General features: G+C 40.9%; 1 protein-coding gene across 7 annotated transcripts in view; it reads right to left on the bottom strand.

The window, feature by feature from the left end:
• The window catches only part of LOC102735251 (ecto-NOX disulfide-thiol exchanger 1), a 423,233-nt gene that overhangs the window by 107,003 nt on the left and 290,802 nt on the right, over window positions 1-25,428 (bottom strand). For 4 of the 7 annotated variants that reach the window (XM_081814955.1, XM_081814954.1, XM_081814952.1 and 1 more), the window contains 2 exons: window positions 16,598-16,744; window positions 10,833-10,937 (listed from right to left, as the gene is read on the bottom strand). The exons of 1 other annotated variant lie outside the window; for it this stretch is intronic. In XM_081814955.1, coding sequence (XP_081671081.1) covers window positions 10,833-10,937; window positions 16,598-16,685 — 193 coding nt within the window. In that variant the 5' untranslated portion in view covers window positions 16,686-16,744. Of the gene's footprint in view, window positions 1-10,832; window positions 10,938-16,597; window positions 16,745-23,406; window positions 25,416-25,428 lie in introns of those variants that run through there. 2 more of the 7 variants (XM_081814953.1, XM_081814957.1) reach the window with 2 other exon arrangements.

The following is a 25,428-nucleotide window of genomic DNA, read 5'->3' as shown; positions in this document are numbered from 1 at the left end:
TACTGGAATTCCAAAGAATGGTGTCAGTTTTGTAATGACAACTTACTAGCTTGGTGACTCAGGGAAAAAAGAGAAAGGGTGAAGGTAATCTTCACGTATTAGAAGGAAAGCAAATATAGAAGATGGATCAGATTAGTTAAGTGATACAGCAAAGAATGGAATGAGGACCAGTGGGAGGGGATAATGGCCAACCCATGTCAGGTTCATTCATTCTTTTCCCCTTTGGCTCAGTGAATATTCAGTTAACTCCTATTGTGTAGCACCGGTTTCAATTCTAGGCCAACAAAAAACTCACTCCAGTGAAGACTGGCCCAGACAGGGCAATATACAGGTATAGAGAGAAAGAAAGAGAGAGAGAGAGATAGCCAAATGGGTACTTTAATTAAAACACGGGTTAATATAAAGGACAGAGAGGAAGAACCAATCAACTCTCCCAGTAAAGCGATCTTAGATTTTCTTCATGGATGGTTGAAGGTGAAAACTGGAGGGGTATTAACAAGAAATGAAGTGTTTCAGTCATCAACAACACTATGAGCAAAGAGTACACAGCATGTACAGAAATGAGTGTTTTTGTTTGGCTGTAGCTTAAGGGGCAAATGGTGGGGGAATGACATTGAAAATATGGGCAGGGGAATGCTAGGGAGTTTGATTTCCATAGGCGATGGCGCCCTAATAGAGTATTTTAAATTGGGAGTGACAGGATCAAACTTGTAATTTAAAATAATTCTTAGAGTGATATATAGGGAGAAAAGCCTGAAGAGGTTAACCTGTTCTGACATAATTACTAGGGACTAGGCAAGATATGGCAGTGGCAGAGGAGATCGTGGGAGTAGATGAGATATTTCTGCAGACAGAAAGATAGGACTTGGTGAGCAATTGGAATATGGAGGTAATGGTGCAAGAAGGTAGTATTCAGAAATGATTCTCAAGTTTTTGGCTCAGGAGACTTGGTGAATAAAAATAGGGGATATCCAAGGCACAAGAACAGTTAAAATACGAGTTTAGTGTGGAAGGAGAAAAACGTGAGCTTTTTATAGAGCAATCAATTGCTTCCATTATTGAACTTACATAATATATGCAAGCATGTTGTCCCCCAGGCAGATATCTGATTCTCCTGACTGCTACAGAGCTGTGCTTGGCACACAGTGATTCCTGGCCTTTGATGGACATTGTAATCACTTGAGGAGGCTTTTCTAACTATTATCTTGTCTCCACCTTCAGATTTCTAAACCCTCAGTGGATCTGATGTGAGGTTCCAGGCATTTTTTAAAACAGCTCCAAAGGAAATTCTGATGTGCACCAAAATCTGACAGCCACTGGAGGATATAGTCAATAAATAACTGCTTCATTAATTAAAAGAGGAAGGGGAAGGAGAGAAGGCTTCCTGAGGTTTTCGAAGAAGCAGCTATTTGACCAATACTCAACTGTATGGTGTTGTTTGAAAAGTATGCAACATAACTTTTCATAGTTTCCAATCTTAAGGATTCATGAATGTGATGTTACAGTGTCCCTGGCTTTGACTCTTGAAGACAGAGCACTGGCTGAGTGATCCCTGGTCTGCCTCAATGAATCTTTTTCACATCTTTCTCCTGCATTATTAACGGCCATCCTGCCTTAACTTGTAACATTTTATTTACTTGTCCCAATGCCTGTCTCTTCTCCTAGACGAGTTCCATGAAGACAGGCATGCTGTTTTCCCCTCAGTATTGTGTGTCTAGCATTTACCCAGCAAAACCCAGGTGTTCAGTGAATAAATGAGAAATGAGCCAGATTTTTCTTGTGCAAATTTTTAGGCTATATTGTAGCACTTTCAATATGTCTATGGACCTCTTCATGAGTGTACTATAGACCCAGAAAACAGTTTCAGAAATAATAAAAACACATACAGCAATGGAAAAGACATTTTTATATGTTTTTTATGTCAAGGAAACACTTTGTCTCCAAAACTTTAAGGTTATATAACATGGCTCCCTATAGAAAATAAATCAAATTAAAAATAGGACTAAATATCTAAAAGGATGAAACAGGCCCAGGTGTTTAACCTGAGAAATATTTAAACCCTGGTCCTATTCCTTATCTTGATCTAAGAAGTCTTAGCCTCAACGTCTGATTGACCTGGGGCTTTCATATCCATTATGTGTTAAGGATCAGGTCTGACAATTAGGCACAAAACAAATAAATGAATGAAAGGATGGGAAGCTCAAAGTTCATCTTAGCAGCGCAGTCAAAGAAGTAGAGACAAGTGGCTGATGTGAAGACCCAGAAATGTTAAAAAAAACCCTATACTAATTGTGATCAATATGCTTCTATACATTTGAACAGTTAAACATCGGCTGATAGTACTTAACTACAGTAGTCAACTAACTCATAACATTTTTTGACATTTTACTGCCCTGGGACTGAATGGGAGCTGTTTTCTTTTTTTTTTTTGGACAAAAATGATCAATATCAGAATTCTACTTTACCTACACTTTGCCAAGCACCTACAACCTGTTCCCAGCTTCACATATGTCAGCTCCTGTAACTGTCACAGCAGCTCAACAGATTAGGAAACTAGAGATCAGAGTGCTCTGATATATGCCTGAAACTGGAAGACCATAAAAAGTGTCCGATATAATAAAAAAATCACTGAAGCATCATTTTGATCCAGCTGAAAATGTATATTCTATGTATAAAAGCACAGTTTTATTAAAATACTAAGTATAAACCTCAATTATGAGAACAATAAAACACTATGTTCTAATGATATAATTTGGCTTCCTAAGAAGAAAATAGTATTGTTTCAATTGTTGGTACCAAAAAGATGTTAAAATCAGTAATAAGATATACTGACCTCATATGCCCTTTGACCTGAGACACTGAGAAGGGTATACCACCTCTGTGGTCTTCTTGCTAAAATTGTATAACCTTAATTTAATCAGAAGAGAACATCAGACAAACCCATATCAAAGACATCCTGCAAATAACTAACCAGTACTCTTAAAAAAAAAAAAAAATGTCATGGGTATGAAAGAAAAAGAAAGAATGCAGAACTGTCCTATTCATTTTTGGTATTTTTGGTGTATTCAGATCATCAGTCTGGAGACCAGCTGCCAATACACAGTATTGGAAGTATAAATGTAGGGTTAAGAAACTGGAATAATTCCCTATCACATCCAGGATATTAGCTAAACTTTACGATGCAAACTTGTTTTTATATTATTTGCAATCTTCCCTAAACAGTTATAATCAAAAGATGATTCTCTGTTAACTAGAAACTCCAGTTAACGAATTGAAAATGACTTTACACAAGCTAAATTTATAGATGTCATTTCTTACAAAGGCTGAATGTCTTTCCAAATCAGTATCTGAGCTCAGATGATTAGAACTAGGATGGCTATTTCTATTGTCCTAATGGGAAAGCAGACCTACAAGGGAAGTAAAACAAAAAAAGGCGGGGGGTGGGGGGGGTGAGGGGTGGGGGGTGTGTGTGTGTGCTGGGGATTGAAGCCAGGAGGAAGGAAACACTATTCCCTTAAAACACATTCATTAGCCTGTGAATACTACTAGATGCTCCAGGCCAAAAGTGAGCAGCTTGCTTCTAAACAGATTTTAATTTTTAATCCAGTGGAATAGGTCAGATGCAGCTCTCCCACCTCGAGGCCCTGGCCCAGAACCTACCTGCCCCAAGGGAGTACTGCAGGTCTGCTAGTAATGATCACCTTTGCGTAAATGCAATCTCCTGGCAGCCGCGTGGCTCTGATCCCAAGGAGCAGTAATAAAAGTTGGATGAGATCTCACAGTAGGGTGGGGGTTTTCTCCTATGATATTTTTGTAGGAGTGAGAAAGGACATAGGCAATCAAAAAACATTTTCTAAAGTGGAAGTAGGAGTGGGGATATCTATGTTTGAAATAAAATTCTAATAAAGATCAGCTTTACTACTTAATTAAATTTAGGTAGAGGCATATATGTTGGTCCAAACATGATATTCAGGAGACAAATCGTCTGACAGGGGAAAGATCTCCAGGGGAATCAAACATCTAAATGTAGGGGGCACTGAACAGAGCGGTCCCCAGAGTGTCCAGACATGGAGCTAAAACAAGCAAGGAGGAAAGGAATCGCACCAATTCCCAAGCTCCTCACAGACCTCAGATTAGCTGGGTTTTAGTGCAGTAGGTCTCAGCTGTCCATGGAAATGAGAACACATTTTAAAAGCTGCATTTGAATTTTAAAGGTAATCAACATTTCTGCGTTTACTGAAAAAGGTCAACACGCCCCTGTCTTATTTATGCAAAGCAGAACCTCAGTCTAAAAGCACTAGGTTTGCCACATGGCATTTGCTGAGAATGTGTTAAATGCATAGTTCCAGAAGCGAGAATATTATTTCTCAACTCAGTGAATGCATTATTAAAGGACCACTGCTGTGTCTTCATGGGAAGGCGGGAGAAGAGGCAGGCGGTGGCCCCGTGTGCTGAATGCAAAGGGACACTGACTGAGTCACTCACTATAAATTCACAGCCACAACACCAAACCCACACGACTCCGCCCCTCTTCAGTTCCCTTTTGGCCAATCTAGAAAAAATGGAAACATTTAAATAAAACCCATCTAAAACTTCAGGGCCAAGCGCATTGTCTTTGGTTCTTTGGATAAGCATCTCATGGAGATTTGTGCCTGGTGTCCTTTCCCATATTTTGGGAACTGCATGAACATTCGCCATCAGTCCTCAATTCTTCCTGCAGATCAGAAGTATAATATACTGACTCCTTCCAATAAGATTTGTGTTTGAAATCATCAAATGCCCACGCAAGTAATTTTTTATTAACTGAACCTGAAATAATACATGATACATATCTATTTTATGACAATGAGAAGAGTTATGCACTACCGTTAGCCAAGAGTATCTGTTGTATAAATTAAAAATCTTCTTAGAAGTCAGTCCAGTGTTTTAAATAGACTATGGAAAAGCATGAAATTAATCCCGTGTGAGTTTTGACTGGAACACAGGCGAGCCTTTATCATTCTAGGAGAAATACTTCTCTGCAATAGACAAATTCCCTGATAAACTCAGCAATTATCCTTTTTACATAAATACTGTTCATTTGGAAAAATGTTCTCTTTAAACTATTCTCTTAGTGCATTTTTTATACATAATTTGATGTATAGATATTAGATTTACATACAACTGTTCCAGTATACATCTTCTATATAAAGCAAAGTGAATCTGTGACAAAAATTCCTACCCTATTCTGGTGTGGGGAGCAAATAAATGACCAGTGTCCCCAAGAGCATGGTGCCATATGCCTAGTTTTATGTAACGCTTTCCTCTTAAAAATAAGAATATTAAAAAAACAAACTTGTCTTTGGGAACTTTCTTCAGGAAATTTCAGAAGACTATGGTTTTTACATTACACTTTGATTGGCTATATTTTCCTCAACCTCAGAATTCTTATATTAAAAGAGCTGATGCTGACATAATGTGGTCCAACGCCATCCATATGTATAGAACTCCCAGTGCACATCATCCACTCTGCTCTCTGCAGGTGACACAAGATCAATCAGGCACAGTCCACAGGTCCTGCCTTCTAAGAGCCCACAGCTAGGCTGGCAGGACAGACAGCTGGATAACTGGGGGTAATGGAATGGGACTATATTCCAGTGGTGTGAAGAAAATGCTCTGGCAGCGTAGAATAAAGAGTGAGGATTCAGGAAGGGGACATGGGAGTAGGGAGAGCAGAGGCTCAGCAGAGAAGATGACATTTGAGCTGGGTCTTAAAGGATGAGTAAGATTAGACCAGGCAGACGAGAGCATTCCAAGTTGGAAAAAACAATTCAGCCCATGCACGCCAAGTTTTAAAAATCAGACTTTTAAGAGTGGCTCAGTCGGTTAAGCATCTGCCTTCAGTTCAGGTCATGATCCCGCGGTCCTGGGATCGAGCCCCACACTGAGCCCCACACTGAGCCCTGCAACGGACTCCCTGCTCAAGTGGGGAGTCTGCTTCTCCCTCTGCTCCTCCCCCGTTCGTGTGCTCTCTCAAATAAATAAATATTTTTTTAAAAAGTGTTTTTCTTCAAAAAGATTTAAGTTTGCAAAGCCTAACATGAGATAAGATCACAAACTGGATGGTTTCTTTCTCACCAGCCTGCCCTTCTCCCAAAGACCCTAGATGTTTAGGAAGTCTGTGTAATTAGAAGGAACGAGGACTGAGAGCCCCTTGGTAGGAGCAGAGAAACTGAGAATCCTTCCGGAACTGAAATAACCAGCACTACAGGCCTGTGAGGACAAGTGCTCGTGCTGAAATGAGAAAAAACATACCGCAATGATCACGCCTTTTCGGTCTGCTTAAAATGCAAGTTAATCTCTTTAAGAAAGAGGCCTGCCAAGAAAAAAGCCTGCAAAGTGCCATCCATTACGGGGTCTGTAAGAATTCCGATCTGTGCTAAGACCTATTTATTGGTCAGAAGGGAGGAGGGTGAGGAGAAATCAAGAATTTCCTTTCAGTGACTGAGTCACTCTGGTACGTGAGTGCAGGTGAAGGCTGGGCTGCAGCCTTCCTGTTTTGTACTATGCCTGTCTTCTGCCACAGAGGGAAGTGGAGGGGGAAAGCAAGCTTGGGTAGTCCCGGAGAAGGAAAGGAGGTCTGGGAAGTCCCTGTCCTCAGCTGGGTTCTAGGCAACGGCTCTAAGCCCTGAGGATTCTAGTGCTCAAGGGAGGATGGCTGGTTAGTGGCTGAGAGAAGAAGAGGAGGACAGGACTTTGATAGGCTTTCGTAGTGCCTAGAAGCTAGCCAAACCAGAGGAACATTTAGTTAGCTAGAACCTAAATATAACAGGTAATATTTTGCTTATCCCTATTTTATAAAATGAAGTTCATCCATTCATACTGGTATTATTTTCAAAGGGGTACATGTATGTGTGAGTGTATGTGTGTGCACATAAGAGAGAGGTTAAAAAAAGAAACTGAGTGTCTGGATTGTGTACATTGTTTATTTTTCTTTGGGCCATCTGTAGGTAGAGTCAAGTTGCAGGAAGGACATAATTAGGATGCCTCAGAGATGTCTTCTTTTGTTCTTTTATTATTCCCCATATAAAAGGAGGCTTCTGAGAGGTGAGTGACTGGCCCCTGAGCCCATGGGGCCCCCATGCCTCCTCCCTGGCCGTGCAGGCTGTGAGGCATGGTGCAGGGCTGCTCTAGGCTCTCAAGGCTTGGATTCTGGCTCCCAGTTTTGGGGGTCTGCTGCTGACTCACTGCATGAACTGGGGCCGGTCACAGTTTTCTCAGGTAAAAAACTCAAAGCCAGGGCTTGGATTTTAGAGACTTTTCATGGCGGTTTCCTCCTGCAGTGTTCTCTGATTCGGTTGCACAATATGATGTTCTAAAGAGATGTTTTCATCCTTCTGGGTTTTACATACTCACACTCAAGAGCCTCCGTAATAATAACAATGCCCCATCTAGTGTCCAAACAGGGAATATTGGTCCAGGAGTACACAGTGGGGAACAGCTCTCGGCCCTCCCTGGCATCAGGGCGCAGAATGGCAGTTGACAGAAAGGATGCCCCCCCCCGGGGGGGGTGGTCTTTATATCTCACTGACCCAAGTTGGTGACAAAGGAGATTTTTGAAAAGGCTGGGTTTTACAACTTTTAAGGGTGATGTACCATGCTAGCACAGTAAGACTTCTATTAAGGTTGCAAAAAAGGATCTTTCCTAACATTTGTACTGGCAGCGATGGCCATGAACATAGGAGAGCCTCAGGGGGCTGGGGATCAGAAGGCAGCACCTTGCTGATGGACAGTGCAAAGGGGTTCTGGGTGTGCCCCAAGCAACCCAGCCACGTTTTAGCATCTCGCTGAGATTTTCACAGACAGAAACTGTGAGTTTGGCAGGGTTTCAATTCCCTCACCTTTCCCATTTCTTTCTTTCTAAATGCGCTCACACAAGGAAAACGGGCCTGATCATTAACAGCTAACCACATGCTCTTAGAACTTCCCACGTTCCTTACCACTCTGTCCCTCTTCTGACTTTAAGGCCACCCCATAGCAAAGAAACCACGGGAGGGAATGAACACGAATACTGGGACAATGCATGCATCGTTTAAGTGAGCAGGCTTCCTCCTTCTGTGTTTGACTCTCCTGTGCTGCTTTTTCTTCACTAAGTGCAGGGGCAATTGAATTTTTATATTGCCGTGTAAAAATCGCTGCATTTTGGGACCTGCCTCCCTCTCGGAAGCCAGGTCAATTCCGTGGAATACTTGTGCAGCGTCTCCTGCATGCCAGACACTGTCTTCATGATGTCTGGGCTGAGAGAACATAATGAGCCCAAACTCAGAAATTCTCCATCATGCTGCCCATCCTGCCCACCGCATTGTGACCTAGATTACCGGAAGCACGTTTCACTTCTTGTGACCAAGTTCTCAGCGGCAGAGGTTTTTCTCCTTGTTTATTATACTTAAGCCTGATTCTCTTGATTGTTGAACCCATGCCAGCAAGTGCTTATCTTTTAGAATTCTGCAATGCTGACCAGGCTGACAGCCGGAAAAACTCACCTGCCTGCTGACCTGCTTTGATCTCTTCTTACTAAACTGGTTGCTTCTCTGTGACCTCCCTCACCAGTCAGCCTTCCGTCCTTACCTTCCAGTCAACCGCTTGGAATTGTATGATTTACTAGCGCAATGCGGCTTCTGCTCATTTCTGAATCTGCCTCCATGTGATCCATATTCCAAAACTCACTTGATTCCAGGGTGTCCCAAATTGTCCTTAACTCCCTCATCACACATTCCATATACCTGCTCCATGATCTTCATGCTCATCCTGAGAGCAGCATGCCCTCTGACTGAATTCAGAGTGATGATCTCTGCTCAGTCCCACTGATCTCAATACAGGTCTGGTGAGCTGTGGTATTCTTGAGTACAACTATTACCTGGTAACCAGTAACTCAGGACGCTCAAACAGAAAACTGGCCAATGAGATTTGCCTCAGAGGGCCACCAGAACACAGTGATCATTGATAAATACTGAAGAAAGAAGACATCTGGAATATTTACTGAACATCTAGAATGGTGCCTGGTACATGAGGGGGATTCAAAAAGATTTTGGCAAGTTATGTATGGGTATCTTTTAAATAACAAATTGTAAATGTTTGGAGCTATGATTGGATATTGTCAGCTCCTTCTGGTTAAAGAATCTATCTGATTCATATTGATATCCCCAGGGCCCAGCACAGTGCCTGGTATATAGTAGGTTGATAGATATTTGTTGAATTAAAATGACTTTGTTGAAAAGAGTATGTCAAATGTACTTCCAGAAGATGTCTAATTTCCCAGGAGTCTAGATGCGGTAGGACATCTTAAACATCCAGACAAAACTATCAGATTGGTTGGACCCCTAAATCTACAATATTCTTGAGGGACTAGAGCCTGTGAATCTACCGAATGGGTATGAACCACAACAAGGGAAGAATAGGGACTCTTCAGTGACCTAATGTACATTCCTCTCCTGCCGGGAGCCTCTGCACTTTCAGGTTTGGCCTGGGATGCAAGACATCCTTCTGGATAGCTACTTACTCATAAGCAAAAATAGGAAGCTGGGTTTGGCCATGCATCTCTTATGTCTGACACATGGATGAGCATGAAACAGCCAGCTATGGGCCCTCTAATGGAGCCCAACACAGTTGCCAAAACAGCTGGATGGCAAAGGGCCAAGAATGTAACGCTCTTAGTGAATGGTGTAAGGCTAAGCGGTTTAGGACACTTAGTTTTTTGTTATAGTTGAAGCTATCCAGAAATGTAGGGAACACTATACTTAGGTCATTCAAGGGTGCAAGATTTTCAAACTATATTAGAATGTGTTAGCACTCATTTCGCATAAACTATAAAGCATCCATTTTTAAAATACTCGTAGCAATCAATGCTTTTAATTGAGCTGAAAAAACATATAGAGATAGAGAAATGTTTAGTCCGAGCTATGGTTCCTGACAGTCATCTTCACAGATAAATTTCCACAATGGATGTTTCAATTAAGACAGTAATATTTATTGAAAGGTAAGCCATAAATGCACAGCCACGTGAAACAGTATAGAACAGAAGTAATTTATACTGCAGCTGGTGTACTGCATTTGAGCCCTGCTTTGATTTTATCAGCATTTGTCAATTAATCAACGTGAACCTTGTAAAACATGTTCTCTTATTAGTGGAAACAAGCAACTGCTTGCAGACTTTGAAGGAAAGGTCATTTAATAATTTGCTAATTGTGCAAAGATAGATTTAAATTTAAAAAGAAAGGCAAACTCCCATTACCACGTGCATAAACGCGACTTTAAGTTTAACCTTGCTCACTTAAATGTGGTCCATGGTTCCATTTTTGTTTTCATTTTTAACTGAATAGCAGAGAAAGACTAAGACAAAAAAAAGCAACCTCCGGATTTTAAATTTATTTTAAGAAACTTTTTGTTGTCACCTTTCCCATTTCAAAGGAGTTGCAAGCCTTGAGGCTATGGTTCTCAAGGAATCAATTGCATTTTCTTGGCAAAAAAAAAAGAAAAAAGACGAAGCAAAAGAAATAGAAAACAGCAGCACAAAAGAGCCATACAGTGGCAATGTTCTGTCTCCTTTCTGTTTTGTTTATTTGCCTCACCTCATCCTTCACCCTGCTAGATGAGATGTCAGCCCCAGCTTCTGATGGCTGGTTCATTTTAAGTTCAGTGAGAAAGAAGCTGAGTCAAGTTCTCCCCGGGCAAGCCCCACACCAGCACCCTGGCCGACGCCCCCCACCACCCAGAAAGTGCTTCAACTTCCTGCGTCACCAAGTGCTCCGCGGTCACCCACGGGGACGCCACCACGTTTAAAACGGGGAACATACCTCGGAGAGCAATTTCTACACCAGGGTCTGCAGGGCTAAATCGAGAAATCCGCACCATCTTAGAAGTGTCTGTGACACCGAAGATGAGCTCCCACGCCTTGAGGCCTTTGTAAGAGAAAGAATTTTGTACGGAGTTTACAGAGAGGACATCTGTGGAATGGAGATGGGTCTTGCCAGACCCGGTCTGGGCAAACTGCTTTGCTGCACAGCTCCTTTTATAAGAGCTACGAGGCCCAGGTTGCTCTCTGCCTGCTCAAACTGGCTTATCAATCCATTCCATTCCGTTCTGTTCTCCTTCTAAATAAGTCATTATTTCAGGCACATTTCCCTAAGCAGATGCAAACACTCTTTTCCTGTGTGAGATTCCCTTGGGCGAATTAGGCTTCTTGGAAAAGGGTCAAGGAGCAATCAAACAAAATACCTACTGAGAAACAAGCCTGTGGCTTCAGGGGATGCTGTCAGTCACACAGGCCAGGAGTCAAATTTTAGATACTGCTCGGGCCGCAATCTTGAGTCTGATAGGGCCGGTGATGGGGAGCACACTCCGGCTATCTGCAGCCAAAGTTTCTTTTTTGGTCATAAGCAATAGGTTTATTTTTTTTCCCCAGCTTTACTGAGGTAGAACTGGCAGAAACAATTGTATACATTTAACGTGTACATACAGTGGTGATAGATAGAGAGAGAGATAGTGAAATGATGACTGCAATAAAGTTAGTTAACAAATCCATCACCTCACATAGTTACCTTTCTTTGTGTCTGGTGAGAAGGGCTTATGTCTTAAGGAAACAAAACTGATAGTCATAAGACAATGGAAAAATTTCCTTGTCTTAATATTTCTATTAAATGCTGCTAATCAAATTCCAATTTCTTAATTAAACTAATAAAAACTTTTATAAGGGAAAAAGTTATCATTAAATTGCTATCTTCGGTTCTCATCATCTTATCTAACAAATGTGGGCTATTTCTGAAATAAATACTCTTTACATCTCTTTTTTCTTTGAGTCAGAGGGAGAAAAGTACCTCTGATGTTCTTTTAATATCTGCTTTTATTTACTTCACCTTCAGTTAGCTCACTTCCATATATCAAGATTCTTTTCCAAACAGGAGAGACAAGAGGCACATGCAAAGGGGGGCAGGCAGGTGGCCCACCTTCAAGAAACAGAAGAGCTGCTCCCGGGCAAGAGTTACTTCCACCTAAAACACACATACCATATTACGAAGCCACAGGGAAAAATGAATGGAGGTGGATGGCAGGTTTTCATTTGTTTCCCTGACATTCTGTAAATAAATGTGTGTGTTTCAATTCAAACGGTTCCATTATCTTGGAGGTCTTAACCATTTGTAATAGTTTCTGAAGTGTTCAGAGCCTGTGCTCGAGGAGTATTATCGGCATTCAATGTAGTCATGCTACCTGAAGCAGGTTTACAGCTCTGTTCGTGGTTATCTTTGATCATCTCCATTTAAAAGTAAGTTCAGCCTCATGAGGTGGCTGAAGCATCCTCTGATGTTTCAGTTTGTTGGTCAGCGCCCCCCAAATTCCCCGAACATCTGGCTCTGCTGGGCACCCTCACACTCTTCACATGAAACTACAATTGGCAAGGTCAAGGTAGGGGGGTGGAAATGGTGGCCAGCGGTGCTAAACTAAGAAACGTGTTTAAAAAAGGGCAGCCTTGGGCGCCTGGGTGGCTCAGTTGGTTAAGCGACTGCCTTCGGCTCAGGTCATGATCCTGGAGTCCCGGGATCGAGTCCCACATAGGGCTCTCTGCTCAGCAGGGGGTCTGCTTCTCCCTCTGCGCTCTTCCCTCTCGTGCTCTCTGTCTCTCATTCTCTCTCTAATAAATAAATAAAATCTTTATAAAAAAAAAAAAAAGGGCAGCCTTGTTTGAAAATGTACCCGGGATTTTGGTTGTCTTCGGGTGTGATGAGGCCAGCATTTTAGGAGATGCTTGCCAATGAAAAGACAGTCTGCTATGTCCAGTTCCCAAGAGGAGGGGGGCGTGCAGTGCCGAGACGGCCTGGAGGCACTGGGGTCGGCTGGAATCAGAGGCGATAAGGGGGGAACATGGCAACTAACTTGTTTGTGGTTTCTGCAGGAAAGGCAAAGCAAGGCAAGGCAAGAGGTTTAGGATTGGCTAGTTTGCATAATTTCAGTGGGTTCTGTGGTATACAGTTGGTTCCTAGCTGTCCAGTACCTGGCCCTGAGGTGATTTAAGGCAGGGGGATAATATTCTGGACTGCAAGAGCCTGATAAAAGGAGGCGGGTGGGGGCATAGACTCAGGATTGCTTGACGTCAAAGGGTGTTCCTAGGCCAAGTGAATTAGCTAACCCTGCAAGGAGAGTGCCTCCCCCAGGATCTGCGAGGCCCTAAGATGTCCAAGTATCATAAAATACAGACAATGAAAAGCAACCCTGTTGGAAACACTGCCATAAGAAGCATAAAAACAAAGTTCCTCAGACTCCACCGTGCAGAGAGATCTCCAGGGTATTCTGTTAAACTACATGCTGATTCATTAGATCAGGTGGGGTTTGAGACTTTGCATTTCCAATAAACTCCCTGGTGCTGCTGGGACAACACTTTGAGAACTTAGGGATAAGAATATCACTATAAGTCTCCTCTCGGGTCACCTTCTGCAGGGAAAAGGGAAGGACTTAACATTTACTGAACCCTGCTGTGCACCAGATACTGCTGGGCACTGAATATTCAGACTTCATCTTGTTTCACTTGGACAACACCCTCGGCTAGTAGGAAAAATTATCCCAATTTTATAGGAAAGAACTGAGGCTCCGGGTGATTAAGTCACCTGCGTTGGGTCACTTAGCTAAAAGTAAGAAGTTATAAATGTGTCTGACCTAAAAACTTTTTTTTTTTTTGGTCCCACTACAACATCAGTAGAGACGGTACCACTCTGATGGAAAATAAAAAGTCTCGGCTGATAAAAGCTTCATGAAGTATAAATTCCATGGAGTTGAATCATGGGGCACTTACAACGTGACTTTTGAAAAGAAGGGAAATTCTAAATGGTGTTCATTATCTCAGGACCAGAAATAAATGGTGCTGACTAAATAACTTATATTTTATTATAGCCATTCGAGAAACACTGGAAATGGGACTCCCTCTGAAACTAGTGTTTTTATTTTAAGAAGTGATGCGTGAAAATGGTAAGATATATACAACAGAAGTTACTCCTCCTCCCACGTGCCCTTAGTTCTACGGCTCAGAGAGAACTATTGTTAGGTTTGTGTAGCCTTCTAGAGATTCTGGACAAATAATAAGATTCTATGCAAATAACTCCCTTTTTCATACAAATTCATTCAGACAGTCATTTTAAGGCACTGGGGGGGAAAGCAGTAAATAAAACACACAGAAGCCCTCATGTACCTTACATTCCAGTAGGGAATACAGATCATAAACAAACAAGTAAAATAATTATATGGTATGTCAAATAGGGCTAATCCTAATGGAACAAAAGCGGGAGAGGGGATGCTTGTGATTATCAACGCAGTGGTTAAGGACGACCTCACTGAAACGGTGATATCGCAGTAAAGACACGAAGGGGATCCTTCTGTTCCACGCTGACTTTTCCCTGGTACGTGTTAAAGCTCTCACCGTATCAGAACGGAACAGGTCTACCTCGTTCTCTTTAGTGGCTCCACAGTATGCCCCTGTTTGCATACAGGAATGTTCTAGATTGATCCCGTTGTGTAATTTGTTAAGATGATCAGTCAGTGGTCATAAAAAGATTGGGGAACGTGGCATCAAACCTGATGAAGTAGAAAGGGATTTCATTCAGCTGGGTGTGAGAAGCTGTGGCTGTCAGTCAGTCCCAGTGTGCCACTAGCCCTGCGTGCTCATGGTATCACTGAGTATTCCCCCCTTTCCTGCCTCATCTTAGACTGTGCCACTGTCCACCAGGCGGTAGAAGTTCCTCTAGCGGGGGGGTCAGGGTGACATCCTGTTTGCAATTTTCCTCAATGCCAGGCTACCTGGAGCCCTTGCAGAGTCAAAGAAAAACTCTGTCCCTCCAGGTGACAAGCTTTATACATCCCCCACAAAGGAAGCAGAAGCAAACATTTAGGGAGCAGTTAACCCTCTGGGCTCTGAAGGCAATCTTCCCCTTTAGGAGAAAGCATATAAGCTTCCCTAAAACAAAAACAAACAAAATCCTTACCTTCCAGTAATACTTATTTATGTGGATGCAGATGTTTAACTCTGGGCCGTATGACTGAACAGATTCCACATTTAATGAAAGATTAATTTATTCATTTAATTATTATCTGAGGCGGTACCTGGATTATGTCAGCACTCTGCCAAGCTCTGTAGGACGAATACATATCAGTGCAATATGGCTCCTCCCCCTGTCACCTTCTAGCCTTTTAGCAAAGACAGGACAAGAAAAAAACAGAACAACACAACCAAACACAACACACCAGGATTGTGGTAAGTGGTGCCAAAGGCAATACAACAAGGATTAAAATAAAGGAGAGAATGCTCTGACCCAGGGCCCCTCAAAGACCCTTCAGAGAGGAATCTGAGCCGAGATACAAAACGGGTAAAGTGGAACAAGGGGACTCTGGGACTGGGTGTGTGTGTGTGTGGATACGTGTGAGTGGAAGGTGAGCAAAGGCCCAGGTGAGGGGGAGTACATATGCCGCATGGGACCGTGAAGTGGCTGTGTAGAGCTTAACCCTGAATGTGGGGTGTGCTTGTGGATGAAGGGCAAGTTGCTTGGAGTGTGAACAGCAGATGGTCCTAAGGCCCCTACTTCGTTATTAGATGTGGGATAAATAATAGTTTTGAAAGAGATCCAAAAAGGCACCATCAGCTTCTTCCTCCTTTTTTTTTTTTTTTTTGGTGTATGGGAGCAAGGGAGGGTTGTACACTTTGGTTTTACAACCTCTATTTCTAATGCCAGTAATTTTTAAAACCTACTTCATACTTCTCAAAATAATGTATGCCTATAGCTTAAAAAAGCACATAGTATTGTTATGGTACTATAAGGCCTATAACTAAAAACAAACATCCCTTCTGTCACCTGTCCCCACCACCCCTTTCCTGCTCCTCTGAGGAGACGTTTTTTGGTTTGCTTTATTATGAAGGAGAGTTATTTGCCAGAGTGAGCTTGCTATTAACAGGTAAGGCTTTTGCCCACCCAGTTAGTTACTCTCGGTTTGATAAATCTATGCACTTGTCCAGAGGAGAGAGACTAACCGGTAACTAACCCGTCCCTCCCCACAAAGAGGGTGAATCCTGCCATAGGAGAAAAAACTACTTTTAACTTCCAATTCTGATATTTGATTCCATATTTTTAAATAATGTGTACATACTGATATTTCTCAAGTCACCATTTTTAGAGATTATCTTCTGTCTCACTAGGAGGCAAAGAAAAATTTAGCATCCTTGTACCATCACCACCTCCCAACAAACTTCCTCCCACATCTCTCCAGTATGTTAAAGTAGCAATCTGGGGTTGAATCAAAATTCTGTTTAGATTGTTATGACTATACAATAATTATTTACTATCAAGCCACATAGTGTAAGAAAACACTTCCTATCTTGTGCAATATTTAGTTTTTCCTTTCCTTTTTTTTGGTCCATCTATTAATAACTGCTCCTGAACTTTCCAAATGAACTATAAAAACCCTATTAAAACCATTTTTTTTCCCCCATGATCAATGCCATCAGTTAATCTGTCACATCTATTCTTCCCTGGAGGAGCCTCCCATTGAGTTGTCTGGTCTAGCGGTTTCCCAGGCCAGCGCCCACCTGTTGTCCTGGGGCTTCTTTTTAACACCATCTTGCGAAATCCCTGCGCCTCTCGCCTGTGTTGGGTCCCCCGTTTCCTGGATCCCATGGCTTCCTCTTTCTTGGATTACATCCTCATTTTTGTAGAGCACATTCTCTAGTAGCTTCCTGAGAAAAGGTACATGGGAGGTAAATTCGTTGAGACCTTCCTTGAGCATCTGAAAATGTCTTAATTCTACTCTCATGCTTGCTAGTTAAGCTTGTCATTAAATCCTAAGTAAAAAGTCATCCCCCTCAGCATTCTGAGGGCCAGACTGTCTTCTAGCTTCCAGTGTGGTGCTTGAGGAGTCTGATGTCATTGGCATTCCTGATCTTTTATATATGACCTGTTTTATTTTTCTGGAAGGTTTTAGAATCTTCTTTGTAATCCCTGGTGTTCTGAAGCCTCATACTAAAGAATCTCAATGAGGATCTTTTCTTATCCATTGTTCTGGACCCTTCAAATCTGGATATTCCTATTGTTCCATTTTGGAAATTTTTCTTGTATTATTTTTTAATAATTGTCTCCTCACTATGAACATAGGTTTCCAGTCTCATAAATTTTTCCTGGGTTTTATATATTTATTATGTATTCTACTCTGGTCTAGTTTGTTTATCCAGAGAATTTTAGGTTACCCAAAATCAACTACTAACCACCTGACAACTGCTTTCAGGGAGGATGTTGCCCAAAACATTTTAACTCTCCATTATTTTCAAGGGATCATTGTGCAAAGTGAGTTGAACTCTAAGAATTTATCTTTATAGTGTCTCATTATTATCTTAGCTCTAGAAGTTTGGACCAATAATCAACCTGAGGCAGATGCCACATCAATTTCTTAGTACACAGGAAGGAAGGAAAGAAGGGAGAGAGGAAGGGATGACAGGAGGGAGGGAGGGAGGGAAAGGGGGAAGGAGAGATGGAGGGATAGAGTGGGGAAGGAAATAAAATAGAGAAACAGACATCAAGAAAAGGATTTTAAAAAATAGTGAGATGACTGGCCCAAATAACTATCTTAAGAAAAGCTGTAATTTTATTAAATAAGAGAAGAGACTGCAGAAAGTCATCTGACTTTAAGATAACTAAACAATGATCACTCACTTGGAAGGCATTCAAGTAATGAAATCACTAAATGTTTACCGTGAAACTCCATTCATTCATTCAACATGTACCCAAAATTCATATAAAAAACACCATTATCCAGCAAAAACAATCCAGATAAAAATTTTCACAATTACATGCCCAGAGTATCTTCCATTTATGTTCTTGTCCTTTTACTGTCCTGAAAAGTATCCATTTTTGGTTTCAGAATGCATGCATATATGTATGCACTAGTGTATATTGTATATATTCCTTTACCTCATTCCCTAAATAAATTTAAGTCCACTTGCTGGTTATCCTCTTAATATATTTTTATTTTTCCTTAGTACATTTCTTACAAATTTGCCTACCTGAAATTATGTAATTCTTTCTATACTATGCCGTAACTCAATTATGGGCCAATAACTTTTTAAAAAAGTAAGTATGTTGTCAACAACAATGCTTCTAATGCAGCTGTGATCAAATCTTTGAGCTTGATAAGATGAAAGACTTTGTAGTCAGACTGACCTTGTTTAAATCCTAACTCTTCCACTTACTGAGTGTATGATCTTCAGAAAGCTCACAATCTCCCCAGTAGGAAAAACAGACATAATATTATCTATTTTGCAGGTTTTTATGAGGATTAAATCACATAATGCATATAAAGAGCCTGACACAGTCTAGGTGCCCAATAAATAAAAGCTATTAAAATCAGAACATAAGAAGACACCTTTAACTCTCTAGAAGTACATCTTTTCTAAGTAGTTTTCAGTTCTGTTCTTAGGCATCACATCACTGGTAAGCTGGTCCATTGGAAGCAACTTGTGAGTTACTGAGGAGAGATGGGGATAAGTTCTTATAGGCAATTAGGGAAAGCAATATGAAAGTGGGGGAAAAGAGGGAGCCTGAAAAAAAAATTAAAGAAAATATGTGACTCTGGACCTTAACCTTTTGGGGACACTGTTCATTTAACAGTAAAATTGGGAGGCTGGATGAAGTTCCTCCAGATATTAATGATAAAGAGTTCTAAGGTTAGGTAATTTTGGAATATGTGTTCATCTCCCCCATTCAAGGTACCAGTTTGGTTTTGTTCTACCTGGTGTATTACAAACTTATTTGCCCACAGATCATCACCACTTTTTTTTTCAGGTACTACTTATTAACATATTTTGGAAAGGACAATGAGCTGACCTGCAGCTTCCCATTCTATAATGTTTCTCTGAGTTTTATGACCTCAGCTAAATGTTCTGGATAAGGAGAAGATAATGTGTCAGAGGTTTCATTTATTGATGATTTCTCCTACAGCAGCACATAACTTTTATGGGAGAAAGTCTATCATGATTTCAAGGAAATTTCAAATATATATTCTGATGAGTGGGACTCATTAAGGAAAGTCTTACTATCTCGTCTCATCTGCATGGAACCATCAATAGCTCTGATGACCAGCGCACTGACTGAACCACTGACAATTCAGTGGATTTGATTTGGTGACGAAGACAGATTACTGGGACACATCTGGCAATGTTGGCAATCAGTGAATGAAATGAATCAACAGGGTAGTGATGGACTGGCTGCTCATGATCAACAGGACCTGGATGGAAAATGACTGTGGGACAAATGATTCTTTAGGCAGGACAGGACTACTTCGTGATACCAGAAGACTCAAATGGGCATTTCACAGGCATAATTCTTAATGCTATAATTACAAATTAAACTGTTAAAATGATTTGTTACTAAAACACTTTTACGGGGCACCTGGGTGACTCAGTCATTAGGGGTCTGCCTTCGGCTCAGGTCATGGTCCCAGGGTCCTGGGATCGAGCCCCGCATCGGGCTCCCTGCTCAGCGGGAAGCCTGCTTCTCCCTCTCCCACTCCCCTTGCTTGTGTTCCCTCTCTCCCTGTGTTTCTCTCTGTCAGATAAATAAAAACTTTAAAAAAAACCCCAAAAACAAAAAACAACACTTTCACTTCTTCTCTCAACCTACCAACATTACTTTTATCTGAAAGGAAAGGGCTGTGTTATATGTTGCTGGGAATAAAAGGATATATAGCAGGAAAGAGGCCAAAGAACCTACCAAAAAAGTATCCGGGAGCCAGATGCTCTGTCAGTAACTTTCCATGTAGCCTTCAATAAGTCTTTGTTTTCTTACTTGTAAAAATAACTATCCTCAAGGAGCTTATAGCTAAGTTGATTCTATTTACAAATTTGGGATTTTTCATTTAATGCCTTCTTACATTACAAAATCATTCTTAATTTATCTACATAGCAGAGATAAAAGTGAATGAATATTTTGATGTTCTTTAATTAATTACATGAAATAAACCCCCCTCCTTCATCTTAATTACAGGAATTCCAACATAACCTGTTGCTATGTTTTCCCTTTTTTCTCCTGATATGTCTCTTTCCCCTCAAGGCTGCTAAGGTTTTAAAGTGTTCTAATTATTTCTATCTTTTCTTTAAATACTCTGCCTCAAAAGCATACTTTTCCTCCTTCTCAAAAGGAAATTTATCAAAAAACAACATTGTAGGATCCAAAGAATGAGTGTGTTGGTAGTAAGGTGGCCAATCATCCTGGTTCGTGTGGGACTGATGGGTTTCCCACTGTGTAGGGCTCTCCGGGCTAAAACTGGGACAGTCTCTGGCAAACCATAACAGTGGGTAACCTTGGTTTGTAATCTGAGCAAGGACTGGATGCCTGCATCAGAAAGTTGCAATTTTAATCCCCCTATTAGAAGTTCTCTTCTTTCATTGCCAAACAGCTGTAGTAAGCAATCAGACACCAGATGGATGAATGAATTTAATGGCCTTTAAGTTTCCTTTACACCATTGGTTCTCAATTCTGGCTTCTTTCTAGAATCATCTGGTTAAGCTTTTTAAAATGATATTATTCCCTGACTTGGTCTGAAGGTGAGTCCCAATCATCAGAATATATATTTGAAATTCCCCAGCTGATTCTAAGGTTACCGTGGGCTAAACAACACTACTTTGCCTACATTCTGAAATTCCTACTATAGGTCTAATAAGAGCCACTCAAAGCAAGGAAAAATCTACTTTATGGCCTCTGACTTTTTAAATATTACATGCATGTTTCCATTTCACAGTTCAAACAAATGAGAACCCACAAACTGACTTTACATTTATTCACTTAAGGATCATGATATATAAGTTTCTGTCTTGTCATATTTTCATTCTGACCATCAATCACCACCATCTATTGACTTTTTTTGTGTGTGTGCACAAGAAGCTGTATTGGGCACTGTGGGGCCACAAAGGTTTAAAACTCAAGTTCTCTGCCTTCAGGGAGCTCACCGTGTGACACATGAAAGGTGACTAAATGATGGAGCCAATGACCTCAAGAGGAGATCAAAGAGGAAATGGCTATGGCCTGAGACAGTTGGGAAATCTGCACTGGGCAGTGGTAAGTAGGGCTTAAACCAGGCCTTGAGGACTGAGTGGAATTCCAGTTAGAACCAAGAAAGGCATCCCCAGTAGGGAGAAAAACACTTTTGGGGTAGGTAAGAAGCAAATATCAATGTAATAAAAGTAAAATAAACTAATGAAAATATATATACACATTCTACACAATGCAAACCATATCTAGGGAGGCACGTAGCTCAGTATAAGGCCAACTGTTGTGCAAGGGGGTCATAATCACCCAGTCATTTTTTTGGTGATGACCACCCATGACACTGAAAATGAGAACTGGACTGGTGGATGAAATAGCTGGTTCGGGACAGGCATAAAGACAAGCTTGGGGAACAAGCCACCAAACAGCAGTAGTGGAAGTCCCTTCCCTCTCTCGTGCTAGGCCTACTGAAGAGACCTAACTGCCCAGACATCAAGGCAAATGCTCCAGCAGTTACAGTCGAACTCATGCCAAAGTTACACATTAGTTGTCATGTTATATGATTATCAATCATTGATTTTCAATTACTTTTACAATCGAACTCATGCCAAAGTTACACATTAGTTGTCATGTTATATGATTATCAATCATTGATTTTCAATTACTTTTATAATGCAATGGTCTTTTCTCTGGATTTCAGGATTAAAGCACTACTGTTCCATTTGTCTTTGCCTCCTAAAATAGTTAATTTTCCTATTTATTCCAATGTCTGGTCTTCATGCGAGATATTAACTAAATGTCAATGAATGATCTGGGTATGCATCATCTCAGGAAGTCAGTTGGCAAAATTAACATTTAGAAGTAGGCACCACTGGTTATTTCACACATTATTAACTTATATTACAATTCAAATAAGCTTACAGCTGGCAAAAAAAAAAAAATCTCTTCTGTAAAGTGATCTCAAACATAATAGGCTTAATCAGAGATAAATTAAATTAGGCAGCCATGCATACTACAGCATATTAATTCTGAGTAGTTATTAAATACATTTTCTGTTATCAGTGGTGTGAACAACATTATATGCAAACAGATTCTTCAAGAGGGTAGCGAATGAAGTTTATGTCTGGGAGGCTACGTGCCTGACATTTTCCCATGCTTTCTTATACTGTTAAATAATCTTTCCTGCTAATTGTGGCACTAGGTTTAGTTCCCATAAACAAGTCAAATTTACTCCCAGACAATTAAGCAAAAGAACAGCAAACAAAACTGCCAGGGTGATTTTGGGTTTTTCCAAAGGGAACTTTTCTACCTTTCTACGGCAATTTTTAAAAGAAGGCAGTAGTGAGGGACAGCTGGAGTAAAACTGTCCAAAGTATAAGGCAATGAATATTCATCACGTTAAAAAATGATACATCTCATTGTGTGTTTTGGGTCACCTGTGTTGCCTGAGAAGATCCAAAGAAGGAAATTATTAAGGTTCAATGCTATTTTGTAAATAAGCCTACCATTCTTCTCTTTTTCCTTAAATGGTTGTAATGTAAGCCATCAACTAGCGCTCAGATTCTATAAGCTAGCATACAGTGCTTTTGTGAAAGAAAATAAAAAGATACACCTAAGCCTTTATATACACACATACATACGCACACCCTCCCTTGATCGAATTCTGCCATATTATCTTGTTCTTTTATTAATCAATAAGGCCCTTTAATTTCTGCATCCAGAAGCAATGCAAGTAACTAGGCATGACCACCCTCCCACCCCCAAGTCGGAGAACAGCATTTGACACTCTTTGCACTTTGCACATTTAAAACTCAATGTAAGGTGACAAGAACATTAAGCTGCCCAGTGAGCAAAATGTGAAACTAATCACTATCTGTTCTTATCCGTGGGTACAATAATTGGCAAATTAAAGTGCCTGAGAATAGTTGGCCCACTTGCATCAAAAACATCACTTTAAAACGGCTAATGAAGATGAATGCATGCAGCCAGCTTTACTGACAACTCCTCCAAACACCAGCAGACTGAAAAGGCAACATTACAGCACCCATTTAATTTACTGTAAAGTACACAACATGTAGACTTTTTGTTATTTAAAGGAGCAAAATCCAAACCCCTTCAATATGTTTTATAAACATCCTGGTGGAATTAAGGCCGGTACTTACTCCTCAAGCCCCAGTGCTTTTCTTTTTATGCTAGAAAACTGCAATCAACTTGCCTACTAAAATGTTGTTTGTACCTTTATAACAGCTAGATTCAAATAAATATAAATGCCACAAAAAAGGGAAACAACTTAGTTTTAGTAACCTTGCTACTGTCCATCCATCCATCCATTTATCCATTTATGTGACATGTACTGAATACCTACTTTGTCCTAGGCACTTCTTGATATTTGGCACAAAGAGATGAATGACTTCTCCTTAGGGAGCTTGTCAGCCACTGGAGGAAGGCTGCATGCAAACAGACAGTGAAGAGGGACGACACGTTATTGTGGAAATACTTCCAGAGCACCTCACTCCTCTTAGAGGCTTTGGAGAGGAGAAGACTCTTGAGCTGAATTCTCAGATGTTATTGAAGGCATAAAATGGAGAATTTTTGAGGCTGAAAAACTTGAGAAAAATCTTCTAAGCTGAAAGAACAGCATGGGCAAAATCAACACCAAGGTCATGGTCTGCTTGAAGGAAAGAAATTGCCTTCAGAATATATGACGGAAATAAATACAGGAGGCAGGAGATCAACAGATGAGGAGGAGGAGAGGAAGGCAAGGGTGAGAATACAAAGGGCACTGGAAGCGTGTGTCAAGGAATTTGGGTTTAATTCTATAGGTAGTTGTTTGCAAATCACGGGCCAGGCAACCCTAGAGCCCTAGGGAGGGAGGGGGTTGGACGGGGAGGGCGTGGAGGGAAGGGGAGGCCAGGGAGTCAGGACTCTGTGTCCTGCAACTCTCCTTGAAGCACAGCAGCTTTGCTAGTATCTGTTTTATATTGGGCCATCTTAATTTTTCAAATAACTTTTAAAATTTGAACTAGTTTTAGATTTACAGAAAAGTTGCCAAGATAGTACAGAGAGTTCCCGTAAATGCCTCACTTAGTTTCCCCTAATATTAATCTTTTATATTACTGTGGCACATTTGTCATAACCAAGACACCAACACTGCTATTAGCTAAACTCCAGCCTACATTCCTATTCCACCAGTTTTTCCACTAATATACTTTCTCTGCTCTAGCTGATCCAGGCCAAGACACCACATTGCGTTTCATCATCATGTCTCTTTATCCCTTTTGATGTGTAACAGTTTCTCAGTTTTTCCTCATTACTCATGACCTTGACAGTCTCAAGAAATGTTAGCCAGTTATTTCAGAGGAAGTCCCTCACTTTGGGTTTGTCTGCTGTTTTCCACATGACCAGACTAGGGTTATGGGTTTGGGGAGGAATACTGCAGAGATAAGGTATATTTTCCATCGTGTCATAGCAGGAGGCATATGATATCAACAAAACTTACCACTTGTGATGCTAACCTTGATGACTAGTGTTTACCAGGATTCTCCTCTGGAAAGTTACTGTTTCTCTTCTTCACAAATTCTCTTACTGGGAGTCAGTCACTAAGTTCAGCTCCCATTGAAGGATGAGAGTAAACTTTACTTCCTGGAGGGAGCCATCTGTCTATGTTAGGTGGTTATTTTATAAGGAAGATCTGTCCCTTCCATTCCAGTTATTAATTTGTTCAATCATTTATTTATATTAGGATGAACTCATATATCTTCATTTTATACTTTCAACTGTAATCCAATACCACTTTATCTATTTTGTTGCTCAAATTGTTCAAGCCTTGGCCATTGGGAACTTTTTTAGGTCGGCTCTTATATCCCTTTGACATGCCCCCATTCTTCTGTTTTTTGAGTGCTTTATTGCTTTAGGGAATACCAATTGCTCCAGGTTTATATTCTATTTTTACTGCCTCAGCCCTAGAACCAGCCACTTTCTCCAAATATTCCTAGTTCCTTTTACCGGAGCATGATGTTTAGAAACCAGTGTTTGGGCACTGGTGTGCTAGCTGCTACTGGGGTAGCTCTGCCCCCAGGCCCTGTCAGCAGGAAGAGCTAGAGAACGTATGTAGGTATTCAAGCCCAGGTATACACACACAACCACAATTGTTCCTATACTTGCCCATCTGTATATATATATTAGGCTACACGTGAGTTCATATTTGACATGTCCAACCCTAATCCAGCACTAAGGGGTTCATTCCAGCCTTCCCTCCTTGCTTATCTGAAAATGCCCTGGCAGGGAGAAACCTGGTTCTCACTATCCATTTACTGTTGTTCAACTCCAGGATTTGAACATTCTTTTTTTTTTTTTTTTTTTTAAAGATTTTATTTATTTATTTGAG

The sequence above is a fragment of the Leptonychotes weddellii genome, chromosome 3 (assembly GCF_054177405.1).
Source record: "Leptonychotes weddellii isolate Sample4059 chromosome 3, ASM5417740v2, whole genome shotgun sequence".
NCBI lineage: Eukaryota > Metazoa > Chordata > Mammalia > Carnivora > Phocidae > Leptonychotes > Leptonychotes weddellii.
Note: the sequence above shows the minus strand (reverse complement) of the source record. Positions and strands in the feature narration are given on the sequence as shown.